This window comes from Ovis canadensis, chromosome 18, assembly GCF_042477335.2.
Source record: "Ovis canadensis isolate MfBH-ARS-UI-01 breed Bighorn chromosome 18, ARS-UI_OviCan_v2, whole genome shotgun sequence".
Taxonomy (NCBI): Eukaryota; Metazoa; Chordata; class Mammalia; order Artiodactyla; family Bovidae; genus Ovis; species Ovis canadensis.
In genome coordinates, this window is record NC_091262.1 from 77,885,040 (window position 1) to 77,899,049 (window position 14,010).

The 14,010-nt window shown below is 48.0% G+C and overlaps 1 protein-coding gene across 14 annotated transcripts in view; it reads right to left on the reverse strand.

The window, feature by feature from the left end:
- SETD3 (SET domain containing 3, actin N3(tau)-histidine methyltransferase) overlaps positions 1–14,010 on the reverse strand; it is a 77,238-nt gene that overhangs the window by 49,642 nt on the left and 13,586 nt on the right. For 5 of the 14 annotated variants that reach the window (XR_011250331.1, XR_011250332.1, XM_069559718.1 and 2 more), the window contains 6 exons: positions 11,087–11,230; positions 10,866–10,975; positions 9,347–9,439; positions 7,059–7,207; positions 4,429–4,501; positions 3,865–4,121 (listed from right to left, as the gene is read on the reverse strand). Coding sequence is in view for 11 of the 14 variants with exons in the window: in XM_069559718.1 (XP_069415819.1) it covers positions 3,865–4,121; positions 4,429–4,501; positions 7,059–7,207; positions 9,347–9,439; positions 10,866–10,975; positions 11,087–11,100 (696 nt within the window). In the remaining 3 variants the exon portion in view is untranslated. Of the gene's footprint in view, positions 1–3,864; positions 4,122–4,428; positions 4,502–7,058; positions 7,208–9,346; positions 9,440–10,865; positions 10,976–11,086; positions 11,231–13,144; positions 13,216–14,010 lie in introns of those variants that run through there. The other 9 variants (XM_069559722.1, XM_069559719.1, XM_069559724.1 and 6 more) reach the window with 3 other exon arrangements.

A 14,010-nucleotide genomic window follows, 5' to 3' on the forward strand; every position in this document is an offset into this window, starting at 1 on the left:
GACGAGTGCTTCCGTGACAAGTACTGCCGGATGGAGCGCCTCACACAGGTTAACTCTCTTTGCCCACTCAGCCACTGGGAGACAGATGCTGTATTAGCCCATTTTACAGAAAAGCAATCAGAAGCTCCGAGACTTGCCCAGAACAAAGCTTTGGGGATTGGAGCCCTGGCAGGCCAGCTCCAGAGGCCACCCTCTCCATTACCCGGCAGGGGTGGCATCAACCGCCATCTCCGTCGTGTTTCACACCCATAGGCACCGCGGCCCTGGACTCTGCTGAGGGCTTTGCTGAACAACCCAATCTGTGCTGACAACAGTTATACTGCAAAGTGGTCTTCTACTTTCCCAGATTAGGGGGCAAACACAGAGGGGCAGGCTAAAGCAACTAATGCTGAACCCCGTTTAATTTAGCTAATGAATATATTTATTAGGATTTCTCTGCTCTTACCCAGCAGCATATCGTATACCTACCAACCGTGGAGCGGGGGGCGGGTTGCTCATCTTCCACTGTCATATCTTTTTCCCTTTTCATACTGTTCAGATGTGAGAGTTGGACCACAAAGAAGGCAGAGCACCAAAGAGTTGATGCTTTCGAACTGTGGTGCTGGAGAAGACTCTTGAGAATCCACTGGACAGCAAAAAGATCAAACCAGTCAATCCTAAAGGAAATCAACCCTGAATATTCACTGGAAGGACTGAAGCTGAAGCTCCAATACTTTGGCTACCTGATAAAAGCCAACTCACTGGAAAAGACCCTGATGCTGGGAAAGATCAAAGGCAAAAGGAGAAGGGGGTGACAGAGGATGAGACTGTTGGATGGCATCACCGAGTCAATAGACCTAAGTTTGAGCCAACTCTGAGAGACAGAGAAGGACAGGAAAGCCTGGTGTGCTGCAGTCCATGGGGTTACAAGGAGTCGGATGCGACTGAGCAACTAAACAACAGAAGTCTGGACTTCAATTCAGGTCTGTCACCACAGAGCTTGAGTTTTTTCTGTGCAACCTCTCTTGCGGGCAGATCATCTCACTGCTGCTTCGACCCTTCCTGAGACCACCCTAGTGAGGGCAGCCCCATTTGGGGCACGAGGTCCTTCCCGTCCGTCGGTCCACTGCCCTCTTGCTGACTGAACTCTCACAGCTCATGCGGAGCAGTGATGGCAGTCCACCAGACAGAGTTCACTTTCAAAATGCAATTACAAGGGTCTCATCTTGACTCCCTAACAACTCAAACATCTCCAAACCTAGTTATAGACTTGTAAATGTTTAAAAAGAAGTGATGTTTGTTAAATGACAGCAACAGAAAAGCACTTCAAACATACTCCCCCAGCCACAGCCAGCAGCTAATGCCGGGGGGCTGGGGGGCAGGGCTGGCAGTGGCCCAGGAAGACTTTCCGGCCTACCAGCCACCCACGCCAGTCAGGCCCTTCCAATCACTAGGGATTCTGGAATCACACTGGTGTCTGAGGTGCTGTGCTCACTGCATAAACACAAAGCAAGGTTCTCCGCCTCTGCACTACTGACATCTGCACTGGACGACTCCTCGTTCGGGGCTGCCCTGTACGTCGCAGGGCCCCCCACCCCCACACTCCACCCCGCCAAACCTAACAACCAAAATCATCACCACACACTCTCTCAAGGACAAATGCCCTCTGACCACCCAGCTGAGAAGCACTGGTGTAGAACAGAGGAACCTGTTATGTGGGCACAAATACCCTTTGCTCTCTCTTCAGTTTGATACTTTTGACAGCCAAGAAAAACACGGTTTTATCTCACCCTAAATATTTTTAAACTTTATAATTCTGTAATGTTTTTTCTTTTTACCTTTTGACCCCCTTCGTCCTTTTCAAAATCATGACCATATTTTTCAAATACTCAAGACTGACTTAATTATGCAAAAAAGCCAACATTTGTCTGATGATTATAATTTCACATTTGATATATCCTGGTTCATGATTATTAGCTAAATTTTTCAATAAAAAGGAATAATAAATAAAGGAAATCCCATGGACAGAGGAGCCTGGCGGGCTACAGTCCTGGGGGTCGCAAAAGAGTCAGACACAACTTGGCGACTAAACAACAATGACAATAAGGAATAGTGATAAATAGATCCATTAGTGCTTTAAGATTGTGGGTTTTCTTTTTAAGGATATTTGGATTCATTATAATTTATACAAACTGTTCTTGTTAGTTAAGAGAATTTTATTATTCTTTGAAAAACCTCTGAATTAAAGTTTATTTCTAGAATGTTCTCTACTTCCTAAGATATTCACAATAAATACAACTTACTACCTAGACTTCGGTATAATTCAGTCACCTCAGCATCACCTAAGGGGGTTTATTTCAGAGGATTGTTAAGAGAGTATTTTAGTGACTCAGTCTTTAAAAATCTCATTGCCTAAGCAAAACTGCACTACTTCATTAAGACTGAAATCAACAGACCGGTGAGTGCAATGAGAACCCAGGGGTCATTCTGCCAAGCCAGCTGTCAGGAGACCCAGCATAGTTCCAGAATTCCTGACCTGACCGCAGAGGCGCTTCCTTCCTTCCCTCTCAGGGCAAGCCGCTGGCACTTGCCATCTAACTGCCCCGACATGAGAAACACATTCATGGAAAGAGCTAGTTTCCAGGTTGCTGCCTAATGATAAGACATGACAGAGGCTTAGACCTGCCAGGGTCAGCTTCACATTTAATCACTAAGACACACGAATAAGAACTAGGAACAAAAGCACAACCCTTTCAGGTCATGAAGAACCACATCAAGCTTCAGACTGCAGGATGGTAGGTGCAAAGTAACTGAATAACCAAAATTTTGATTTGGCTCCATCAGTATTTTTTCAAGTCAAGCACACTTGAAGTAAACAATGTATAGATACTGTATGATAATTCTTAACAACTTCCTGAAGTTTAAAGTTTAGAAAAGCAGAGATTTCTACTTGAAGGTAAGAGTCATACAGTTGTTTAATATATCTGAAGTATGTGACCCACTGAAGGATGTAACTTTTGAGTGCAATATTCCTGTGCAGTAAGCATGCTGAACAGACAAACATTTGTTTCCTGTCGCAATGAAATGAGATCACACTTTCTTGCAGATGAAACACAGCAGAGACAGACCAGCTACAGGAACAACCATATCAAGCGTAATTCAGGTTATCAAATTGCCCAAAGGAAAGAACAGGGAGCAGCTCATCTTTCACTGGCCACTCATGAGGCACAGAAGCCCAGGAGCTGATTTGTGGGCAAATGAGAAACAGGGCGCATCGGGAAGCAGAGCCCCGCCCCTTCTCAGCTCCAAGGGAGCCGGGACGCTGGCCCCCCATCTGAGTGCTGACCAACTTGAACAGAAAGCAGACGCTGGGATGCTGGCTGAACCGCTGCAACACAGTAAGGAGCAGAGAGGCGAAAGCAAACGCTCGACACCGCGCAGAGACTTCTGCGTGACACTTCCCCTCAGAACTACTTCCAATTAATACAACACAGCGCACACTTGGAAAAACATAAAGAAGTCAACTGTCGGTACTTTACTACTGCTAATGTATATATGAAGAATCCATAAAGGGACTTTCATTTTCTTGGAAGATTTAGACTTGGAGCATCTTCTTGTATCAGACAGACTTGAGCAACTTCTAACATTCCAAGGTTATCTTCTGTCTCCAGAACAACGTCATGACTTTCATGAGATGGGAGTAACTGCTGCTTGTTTTCACAGTGGGCACCGAGGCAATCAGATGGATTCCAACCACATTTCCGTGACATGCGGTAAAAACAGAAACATGCCCTCCATGCCTCTTCCCTTAGAAAGCAAAACTCTTCAGGGCAGCACTCAAGCATTCAGTGCCCCCCCTCCCCCGCGCTGCCAGCACCTGCTCACCTGGATGACCCTGTAGAAGTAGGCGTACTGCCGCGCCGTGTTCTTGTACTGGCTGAAGACGTCGTGTATGGCCTGTGTGGACTGCAGGTAGCGAACCTCATCCTCCTCGAAGTAGAGGGGGGTGTCGTACTCGCTGGGGAGGGTCTGAATGTAGGGCTGCCAGAACGAGTTAGGGTCGGCCCGCTCACACAGCAGATGGAAGGCCAGTGTGATGTTTCCCATGGCTTGAAGAATCCGGTCTTGAGAATACAAGGGTCCTGAATTAACCCAGAAGTTAACAGGATTAGTGCCACAAACTGCTTTACAAAGTGTTCATTTCAAAAGATACATTAAAGTTACAGAAGCAACCGGAGAGCCTCATAACATTTAGAGTTTAAGTGCCCCATTCTTTTGCCATTCTTCAACTAAGTCAAATTAGGAGCATGGAAAACACTTCACGGGGACTGTGGGAAATATCTCACTAGTTGAGAAAACAACCAAAGATGGTCCTTAGCCCTACAAAATGAAATTTTATATATTTTTATCATTTTTGCTCTCCTTTCAACGAACAGAAATTCTTCTCACCCAACACTGAATTTTTAGCAGATTCAACGGTCATTAGTAATTTTCGTGGAACCCATAAAAATAATTCTTCTGCCTAGGAGGAAAAAATAAGAAGACTAGAATTACCAAAACATGTTACAATTGTCAATCCAACCACATCCATGGTCAGAAATCCAGTCATAAGGAAACACAACTTAAAAGTTGCCAATTGGCATTTCATTTCTAATTATCAAACATACTTCTAAATATAAAAATTTGTATTATAGTTTAATGAGTATAGGCATGATCTTGAATCCTGTACCCGAAGAAATGGAGAAGAAAATGGCAACCCACTCCGATATTCTTGCCTGGAGAATCCCATGGACAGAGCAGCCTGGAAGGCTACAATCCATGGGGTCACAAAGGGTCAGACACGACTGAGCAACTAAACACCACCACCCAAAGAAAAACTAAAGATACTGAGAAAAAAAATGAAAACAGCGGCTTTCAGCTTGACTGTGAAGCAAACAGAACAATGTGGGCTAGAGCACAGGGTGCTTATTTACTCTTCTGTTTAACAGATTCATCTGTTTCTGGCTGCGCTGGGTCTTCGTTACTGTGTGGCTTCTCCCTAGCTGCGGAGCGCGGGCCCTGGGGCGGCAGGCCTCAGGAGCTGCCGCACAGCTGGGCTCAGGAGTGGCGATGTGCAGTCTCTAGAGAGCTGGCTCAGTGGTTGTGGCACATGGGCTTAGCTGCTTTGCGGCATGTGGGATCTTCCTGGACCAGGGGTTGAACCAGTGTCCCTTACATTGAAAGGAGGATTCTTAACCACCCTGTTTATTCACTCTGCTATACTTACATTAACTCTAAAAACAAAACAAAATCCTACCTCCCACAAAAAGCCTAACCTGCCAGTGTGAATCACTACTGAGTTTTTGAGGCCAGAGTAACCTTCCCCTACATGCTTGCCCTCAAAGCACAGTTAGCACAGTTACCAGTGAGAGCACACGCCCATAAGACATGTTTTGGTTACTGATTTTTTCCAACAGCATTACCTCACTGTCTTGGCAACATGAAGGCTTGGGTTCAGGCAGTCCTGCGTGCATGTCTATACTGCCTAAAGCGGGTTCAGGCAGTCCTGCATGCGTGTCTATACTGCCTAAAGCGGGTTCCGGCAGCGCTGCACGTGTGTCTATACTGCCTAAAGCAGGTTCAGGCAGTCCTGCATGCGTGTCTATACTGCCTAAAGCGGGTTCCGGCAGCGCTGCACGTGTGTCTATACTGCCTAAAGCAGGTTCAGGCAGTCCTGCATGCGTGTCTATACTGCCTAAAGCGGGTTCAGGCAGTCCTGTGTGCGTGTCTATAGTGCCTAAAGCATGGACACTGTCGTGGTGCCCGACAGAGGTGATGGCGCCACACAGGAGCATGCCTATGTCCAAGCTCATCAAGATGTGTTCATCAAAGATGTGCAGTTTTATGTATCAATTATGCTTCAGTAAAGCTTAAAAAAAATAAAACTCATGCACACCATGAAGACACCAGCACCAAGACATTGCAAGCAGCATCCATACCCCCAGGGCTGCTCTCCTGAGACATCTGTCTGCTCGGACCTCTCAGCAGCATCTCCCGTTCCCTTTCATGTGTGTCTGGTCCCTTACTATACTATACATTATAAGCAGCATGAAGGGAAAAAGCCTGGTGTTTAGGGAAGCATGGTATGATGATAAACAAGGGACTATTCACATACTAGCTATTCAACAGGTATCTAATAAAACAGCGTACGGCTTATCAATGTATCATTGAAAAGTAAACTACAACTTGACCAAAAATGTTGTTGGGAGTTTGAGGGGACCCAAATAAATAACATCCATTTCCTCCACCTAAATTCTGAACAGACTGAGAGAGACACAAGAATACAACAGATGGTCACACAAAATGTCACCTACGGAATCCCAGAATTAGACTGACTCCCCCACCTAGTTACAGGCAGGACTGGAGCCCCACAGGCCTCCCCTGTAAACTCCCAGGGTGGGAGGTGGACACACATGGCAACCAGCTCCATGGAGAAAAAGGCCAGTTCCTTTTTCCAGAACCATCAAGACTGCTATGCCTCCTCTCTAGGAGGCAGGAGTGAGCGCCAGAGGGGGGCCTGGAGCTGGTCAGGGAGGCCACTGCTCCCTTAGCTGCTGGGAGGCTGCTGTCAGGGAGGCCGCTGTCAGGGAGGCCACTGGTCCCTTAGCTGGAAGGAAGGATTGAGGCTGGAGAAGGGCACGTGTCCCTTCTTTCCCGTCGCCTCTGCAGCTGGCATCTTAGTAAGTGCTACCTCCAGGAACTAATTATCCATCCAGAAAACAGTCTCCACCCTCAACACTGCCAATCCTCCACCCCACCCTGCAACCAATCCACCACAAGGTCACTGGTTAACAGTACAGTTCCAGGGATGACTCAGAAGGGGCTGCCTTGAACCCCGAGTCGAGGCTCCTCCGGACCCGTGAGACCAGCTAGGAGACTGCAGGGCAGGGAGGGGGCTGTGGACTGTACCGCCGAGGTGCCCACAAGCTGGGAACTCAGCCCAAGGCATCTGTCCCCAGGTCCTGGGCCCTCCACACCACACACCATCCAAACACTGAGCTCCCCGCCCACCCAGACCCACAGCTTACCTACAAACTCACCTTGATATCTCTTGTTGCTCTCAAACCGAAGCCCTCTTCTTTGAAGTTCACCATTTCAAAACCCTCAACAGAGGCTCCATTTTCAGAGGCCCATTTCATTAGATCAGGAAAGTAATCTTCTCTTTTTCCATCAAAAGTAACAGACAGACCTATACCCATCCAGGTGTCAGAAAACAAGAGCAACTTTTAGGACATGCATCAGTCACGCTGCCACAGAAAATAAAAAATAGACTATTGGAACTAACTACCTGGAAATAGTAATAAGACTTCAATCTCAAAAAAAAATAGGAACTGATCACCAGACAGTCACAGTGCACACCTTAACTAGCGACAGGAAAGGCAAGTTAAAACACTAACTGCCCCTGCTGGTTACAGAGAAATAGCTGCAGATCCCAGGTAACATGAACACTGGCTGTTAGGTTCTATCAGGTGCCATCAAGGGATGGTATCATGGGAAGCCTTCTGACCATGCAGGTTTCCAGAGCAACCTGCCCTCTCTCATATGCACACTCAAAACTCCTACAGACACCAAGATCAGCAATGCACACATGTGCACGAGGAGATGTGTAGAAGGCGAGCCCTAGACCCCGATTAAGAGCACAACTGAGCTCTGTATTCCGCCCAGCATCTAAAATGAGCAGGACCCATATGTATCACTGTGACTAAAACACAAAACCTCACAATGGTTTGTGTTTTTTTTTGAAAATGCAATAGTATGACAGCATTTAAGTAAACTGTTAAAATACCAATCAGTACCATCTATTTGTATGGGGTTAGAAATGAAGCAGAAACACATTCACTGGAAAGACAAACCCCCTGGGCCAGGGGGGTAAGGGGGGGCGCGGGAATGGGTGGAAGTGTGTGGCTTCAGCTGTTCCTGAGACACCTCCTTTCTTAAAAACAAACGTAAGCACCAATCAAAGCACAGAGGGAGGGGAAGAGATGGGACCAGCAGGTGCAAAGGAAGGAAAGAAGAGCCTGACCTGACAAGACTTGGGCCCGTGTCCAGATGACACAGTGGATGCTTAGGGGCGATCTCCTGGGCCTTGGAGCACGTTTGAAATATCAAAAAAGGTGAAAAGCCATGCATAGGAAAAATCATCATTTTTTTGAGGAATAAGGAGAGAACAGGAACTTTAACCACATGAGATGCTGGGCTTGGCACCCAGCCCAGGGCCTGTGGCCATGTCCCCAGGACACAATTCACGGTTAACTGGATCCCAGGGCTGTGCCAGGAGAGATCTGCTAACTGGAGAAAACTAAGTTTGTGAGGGATACTCTAAGACAAAATGTACTCTTCCCTTACTGAGAACAAATGAGTGCTCTAACTTCAGTGCCAGCGGTAGTAAACGATCTCTACTCAGGACAGAATAGAACTTTTTGGCAATCAACGTGGTGAGCCAGGATGAGCACAGTGTACAAACTAGCGCAAACAAACACATTCTAGAAGAGCCGGTCCCCACGGAGGGTCTGAGACCATCCCACCTGAAGCCTGCATGTGTGCAGATACTACAGGAGAGCACCAACACTCAGCAGCTACCAGCGCAAGGGAAAAACCAGCCTCCTTCCCACTTCCATGGCAATAAATAAACAGGGAGCCAAGTTCTTTCATCCTTTTAAATGCAGGCTCCTTACTGTGTTTTCTCCTTCCACTTTCCCTGTGGCCTGCATACAAATCTATTTTTTGTGCTTTATAGCACAAAAACAATAGGTATATTGAAGAAGCTTTTCCAAATTGACACTTGACCCTGTTGCCAGCCTGGCTGAGAATCATTAAGATGCCTACTGAATACACCCTGGAAAAACACAGCTTGAGAAATATAACTAACCCTCTCATTCAATCAAGACAGATTTGAGTTCATCATAAATCTTATTTAACAAGACACTAATCAATCTGGATATATTTGTGTGGTGACCATACAACATCATGTACTGACCTGAAACCCTGAAGGAAACACAGGATACCAAAACAGATTTAAAAACCTATTTCATAAAATAAAGATCAGTGAAAGTTGTACCATTTTAGTCCCCAGACACAGTCCCCCCAGCTGAAGCTTAACGTTTTTATTCTTTCCGAAGCAGTCATAGCACCTCAGAAATGGGAAAAACCCTGACGGTTTTCTGATGCAGATCCCCTCCAACCTAGAAGCCCTTCCACAGACACCCTCCAGACAGGCATGGGGGCCTAAGGTTTCATGCGGAGACCTTCTTTCTCAAAACCGCACTGCCTTGCCTGGGCCAGGTCTCCACAGGATATTATTAGAATAAGATCACTCGAAGACATTTACCTTTTTGCTTTTTTCGTATTTTCTCAACTAGAGACCGGATCTGCACATACTCTTCCCATTCTTTTCCAGGACCAGGGGCAGGGCTACTGCATTCTGTAACACAGAATCCATGGCATGTGAACAGTTTTCTTTCACCTTAACCTGTTAGCCTTCAGAAGAAAGAGGATCTGGGTTTTGTCATCGCTGTTGGTTTATTTTTAGAAGACAAAGATACTATAGCTGTGATGACCAAAGTGAGAAGTACAAACCAGGTATGCTTCTTTAAAGCACGTAAATCCTCTGAAATCGGCTTCCCTGGTGGCTCAGTGATAAAGAATCTGCCTGCCAATGCAGGAGATGGGGGTTTGATCCCTAGGTCCGGAAGATCCCCTAGAGGAGGAAACTGCAACCCATTCCAGTATGCTTGCCTGGAGGATCCCATGGACAGAGGAGCCTGGCGTGTTACAGTCCATGGGGTCGCAAAGAGTCAGACATGACTGAATACTCACACAGAACCTCTGAAACCACTCAGACCAAGTGTTACACGGTGCCCACAGGACACAGATGTGAGCACCTAACCTGCCTCCACCTCATTCTCGCTCCTCTGATCAAACTTCCTCAGAATACGCTCATAAACAGGAAGATGTTAAAAGCTAAGCTAAAATGCGAAATATTTTCCTGAAAACTCTTGTGGATGGTAAGAAGAAGGTACATTAAAAGTCAACATTTATTTCGAGTTAAACCCCACAACAATGACTCCCTGAGGGAACCAAATAAATTGGACATAAGGACAATTAGTCAACAAACGATTCACATCCAAGTGTAAGGCTCTATAATAAGCGCTCTGGGGGAGTTACAAAAAGAGACGGCACAGTGGCTGCTAAGACAGCAGCGAGGATTCTATTCCTGGGCCAGAACAGGCGCTGTGGAGGGCCACACACCAGCCCCCCTGCCTGCCAGGGCCCTTCCCTCTTTAAACAGCTGCATCCGTTTATAGAGAGACCCCGCCCCATGTTCCTGCTAGACCTCCAGGCCCCCTGTTCCCCAAGGAGAAGACTAGATGTGGTAAACAACGAACAGTAACTGGTTACATGTTGGTGCCTAACTGTCAGGTTAGCCAGTCTTACTCCACCCTTCCATCAGCACTGACTGAGGCCCTGGAATACGGGAGTCTGTCCTTAGGCCATCCACAGTCTATCTGAGGAGACGTGTGGGAAGGAGCAGGTGGGGGAATGTGTCTGTGGGGGCCCAAGCTGATCTGCAGGGGGACCCCCACAGGGGAGGATGGGAGCACTCGGGGAGGGACAGTTACAGCCAGTACCGTACCTGTTAGGTAACGGTTACCTGTTGGTACCGTTTCTCCATTTTTATAGGTGGGGAGACTGCGGGCTGGGGAAGATGGGTAATGTGCCAGGTCCCATGGCTAACCAGCTGGGATCTGAAAACAGTCTGTTCACCTCCTGCTGCCCAGACCAGGGACCCCTCCCCGCGAGGACGGATGCACATGCCCCACCAGCTGGGCAGCCGAGTCAGGACTTACTCTGTAAAAGTTCACTGGTCAGGTTCAAGGTTTCCTTCGGGGACACGCTTGCTGCAGCACCAGTGCCTGATTTCTGCGTTTTCACTCGGCTCTTCTTACCCATTTTCTGACTATAGAGAGAAAGAAAAGACAAAGAGAAAGGCCCTACATTTCCAAAGAACAAAATCGAGTAACAAAACAGGGCACGGCAGTGGCTCCGCCTGGAGACATTAAGATCTTACCTTACAGGAGCCATATTCCTGAAGTTTCCTTCCAGAAAAAGCAACGTGTAACAAACACTAGTGTTTGGAGGCACTCAAATGGAGGGGGAAAATGCTGCTTTGTAGTCTCTGGAAGAAAAGTTCACTCCTGTTCACCTATAAAAACTACAGTGGAAGCAAGGTTTACTCTAGAATTTTTTTTAATTACACTTTACTGTATATCCTACTATGTTTATTCTGTGACACTATATTCATGTATCACAAACTCACATGGCCGCAAAAATCTAGGCTCTCCTCACTTTGCTTTAAAAGAATAATTTCCTATGAAGAGTATCTATTTCATAAGCAACCAATCAGACTCTCTGGACAAACGGTGAAGGCACTTTGGAGATCAAGGAAACTTCAGGGAGCTAATCCAATTCCTCAATCTCGTTTCAAGGAAAATCCACAGTGCCTTGCCCAGGGTTTCACAGATGTGGCTGGCAGACCCGAGCCTCAAAAGAGGCTCAATGATGCCTCCCCGTCTGGCACTGCAGCCACCCTGCAGGCCTCAGTGGTCTAACACGTAAATGGCCATGAGCAGACAAGGCAGTGGGACAGGCAGGTGCCAAGGGCAAGGCAGAGATGCTGTAACATGTGAGAAAACAGTTGATGGCAGTGAGTCAGGAGGCGTATCCTGAAGAAAGCAAGGGACTGGGACATATGAAGAAAGGGTAGGCAACTCAAAGTTGGCCAAGAATGAGGGGGGCACCTGGGGGCCCAGTGGGGCGAGCATGCCCACCTGGAAAGGAAAGAAGACCTCAGTTGCAGGAGGGGTGCCACTGCTGCCCGAGGATTGACCCAAGGGTTCCTCCTAAGTCAGAAGTGCCTGAGAACAACTCAGGAAGATGGGGAGTAGCAGGCGAGCAGCAACTGGAGCCCCCTGCACATTACCAATCGGCGACCGCCATGGTGACGCTCCACGGAACCCTCGCCAGCAAGTTTCCCTTCATCTCAAGGGCGAGCCAGAAAGCCAACTCTGACCTACTTGGTTTTTTACAAAGAGCAACAAGTACTGAAGTGGGGAGAGCTGTGAGGGGACAAAGCGTTAAAATGCATGCTCTCCCACAGTCTAGCTGTTCACTTACTCCACTATCAGTTCAGTCGCTCAGTCGTGTCCGACTCTTTAAGACCCCATGAATCGCAGCACGCCAGGCCTCCCTGTCCGTCACCAACTCCCGGAGTTCACTCAGACTCACGTCCATGGCATCAGTGATGCCATCCAGCCATCTCATCCTCTGTCCTCCCCTTCTACTAAAACAACAGGAAACTCATTCTCTTAAAGGACTGCCTATGTAGCTTCTCTGTCTCTGATGCAACTTTGTAACTTATGTATCGAATAAGCCTTCTAACACAGGAGGAAGAACACACAGTATCTGGAGTCCTGGAACCAAAGTAAACAAGTAACAACCTAAAACTTGTGCAGCAAAGAGAGTGAGTTATTTTGAGATCAAAAGCAGGGGAAAAAAATATTAAGCCTGGAGCAGGGTGGCAGAGAAGGTTTGAGCACCTTTTCCTAAACTCAAGGACTAAAGAGAAGGAAGCTGCCCTGTTCGCTGGCTCTCAGCCTGGACAGAGCGCCTGCCACTCTTCTCTGCAGCAGGCCCTCTCCACACCTACAGAGGGCACCTTTGCAGAGGACCACTGAACTTGACCTGAAAACAACTAAGACGGGCGCTAAGTCTGCAAAGAAGGGCTTCTATCACACTTCCAAATGTAGCGGGAGCAGCTGGAGACGGGCTTGCTGGCCTCTCCCTACAGCCCTGCTGTCATGACCTTCTTCTGTGCGTCAGAAGCCAAGCAACTTGAAAACACCACTCCAAAAGGAGCTCGAAGACCCTGCCCCATTCTTAACAGGCCTGGGGCACAGTAAGGCCAAGCCAGCCAGGCCCCCCACCCCCATGGTGGCTGCCTCAGGGCAAGGACTCAAGGGCTACAAAATAGGCTTCTCCACTCTGCCTGTAGCCCTTGTGCCCACCCTGCATGTCTTCCCTCAGGAATCCCCCTCCAACTCCCACCACCCCCCCAGCATCTAGATACCTGCCCTGAGATGAAGTGAAGTGAAGTGAAGTGGCTCAGTCGTGTCCGACTCTTTGCGACCCCATAGACTGTAGCCTATCAGGCTCCTCCGTCCATGGGATTTTCCAGGCTAGAGTGCTGGAGTGGATTGCCATTGCCTTCTCCAAAGGCTCCTTAATTAAAACAGCAGCAGCGACTCTGTGTGCAATCCTTCACCTTTGCCACACACAGCTAAGATGTGTTTGATCTTCCCAGACACTCTCATCAATAGACATTAACCTCCTCTTCTAGACGCCATCCTCAAAAAGATGCAGTCCTCAAAAAGGTGCAGCGAGGACTCTAAAGCCTGGGCTTGGCCACAGCCCCGCGGCTCCTCAGTGAAACGCAGAGGAAAGCACAGCGTTCTGCAGGGAGCAGGAGGGCGGACCTGACCCCAACAGCTCCTGGACAAGGGGCCACCCCTGAGAACCTTAGGCGACCTGCCCCTCTGGAATCCAACTCCTGCTCAGACCGCAACAGTGTGCTGCATTCTCCCTGCACACCCCCGCCGCTTAAGTCGGCCCCACTGAGTAAGGAGGGCAGAAAGGCAACACTGGTGGAACTTCAAAACACATCAGGAAATGACCACCTGGGAGAGCAGCTGTTCTTAAACTTCATACAAGTAGGATTACACAACACACAGGCTTCTTTTGCTCAAGGCAAGGTCTTTCCACAGCTCTAAGGTGACACCCACTCTCCCAGGCACAGCCCTCAGGGCCCTTCACCCCGTCACCCTACTCTACCTGCCCTGCTTTCTTCTTCCCATCACCCATTACATAGCACAGCGTCAGGATCTGCTCATGTTCTCCCCCCTTTCCAGAAGAAAGCTACCTTTGGCTACCCCTGCC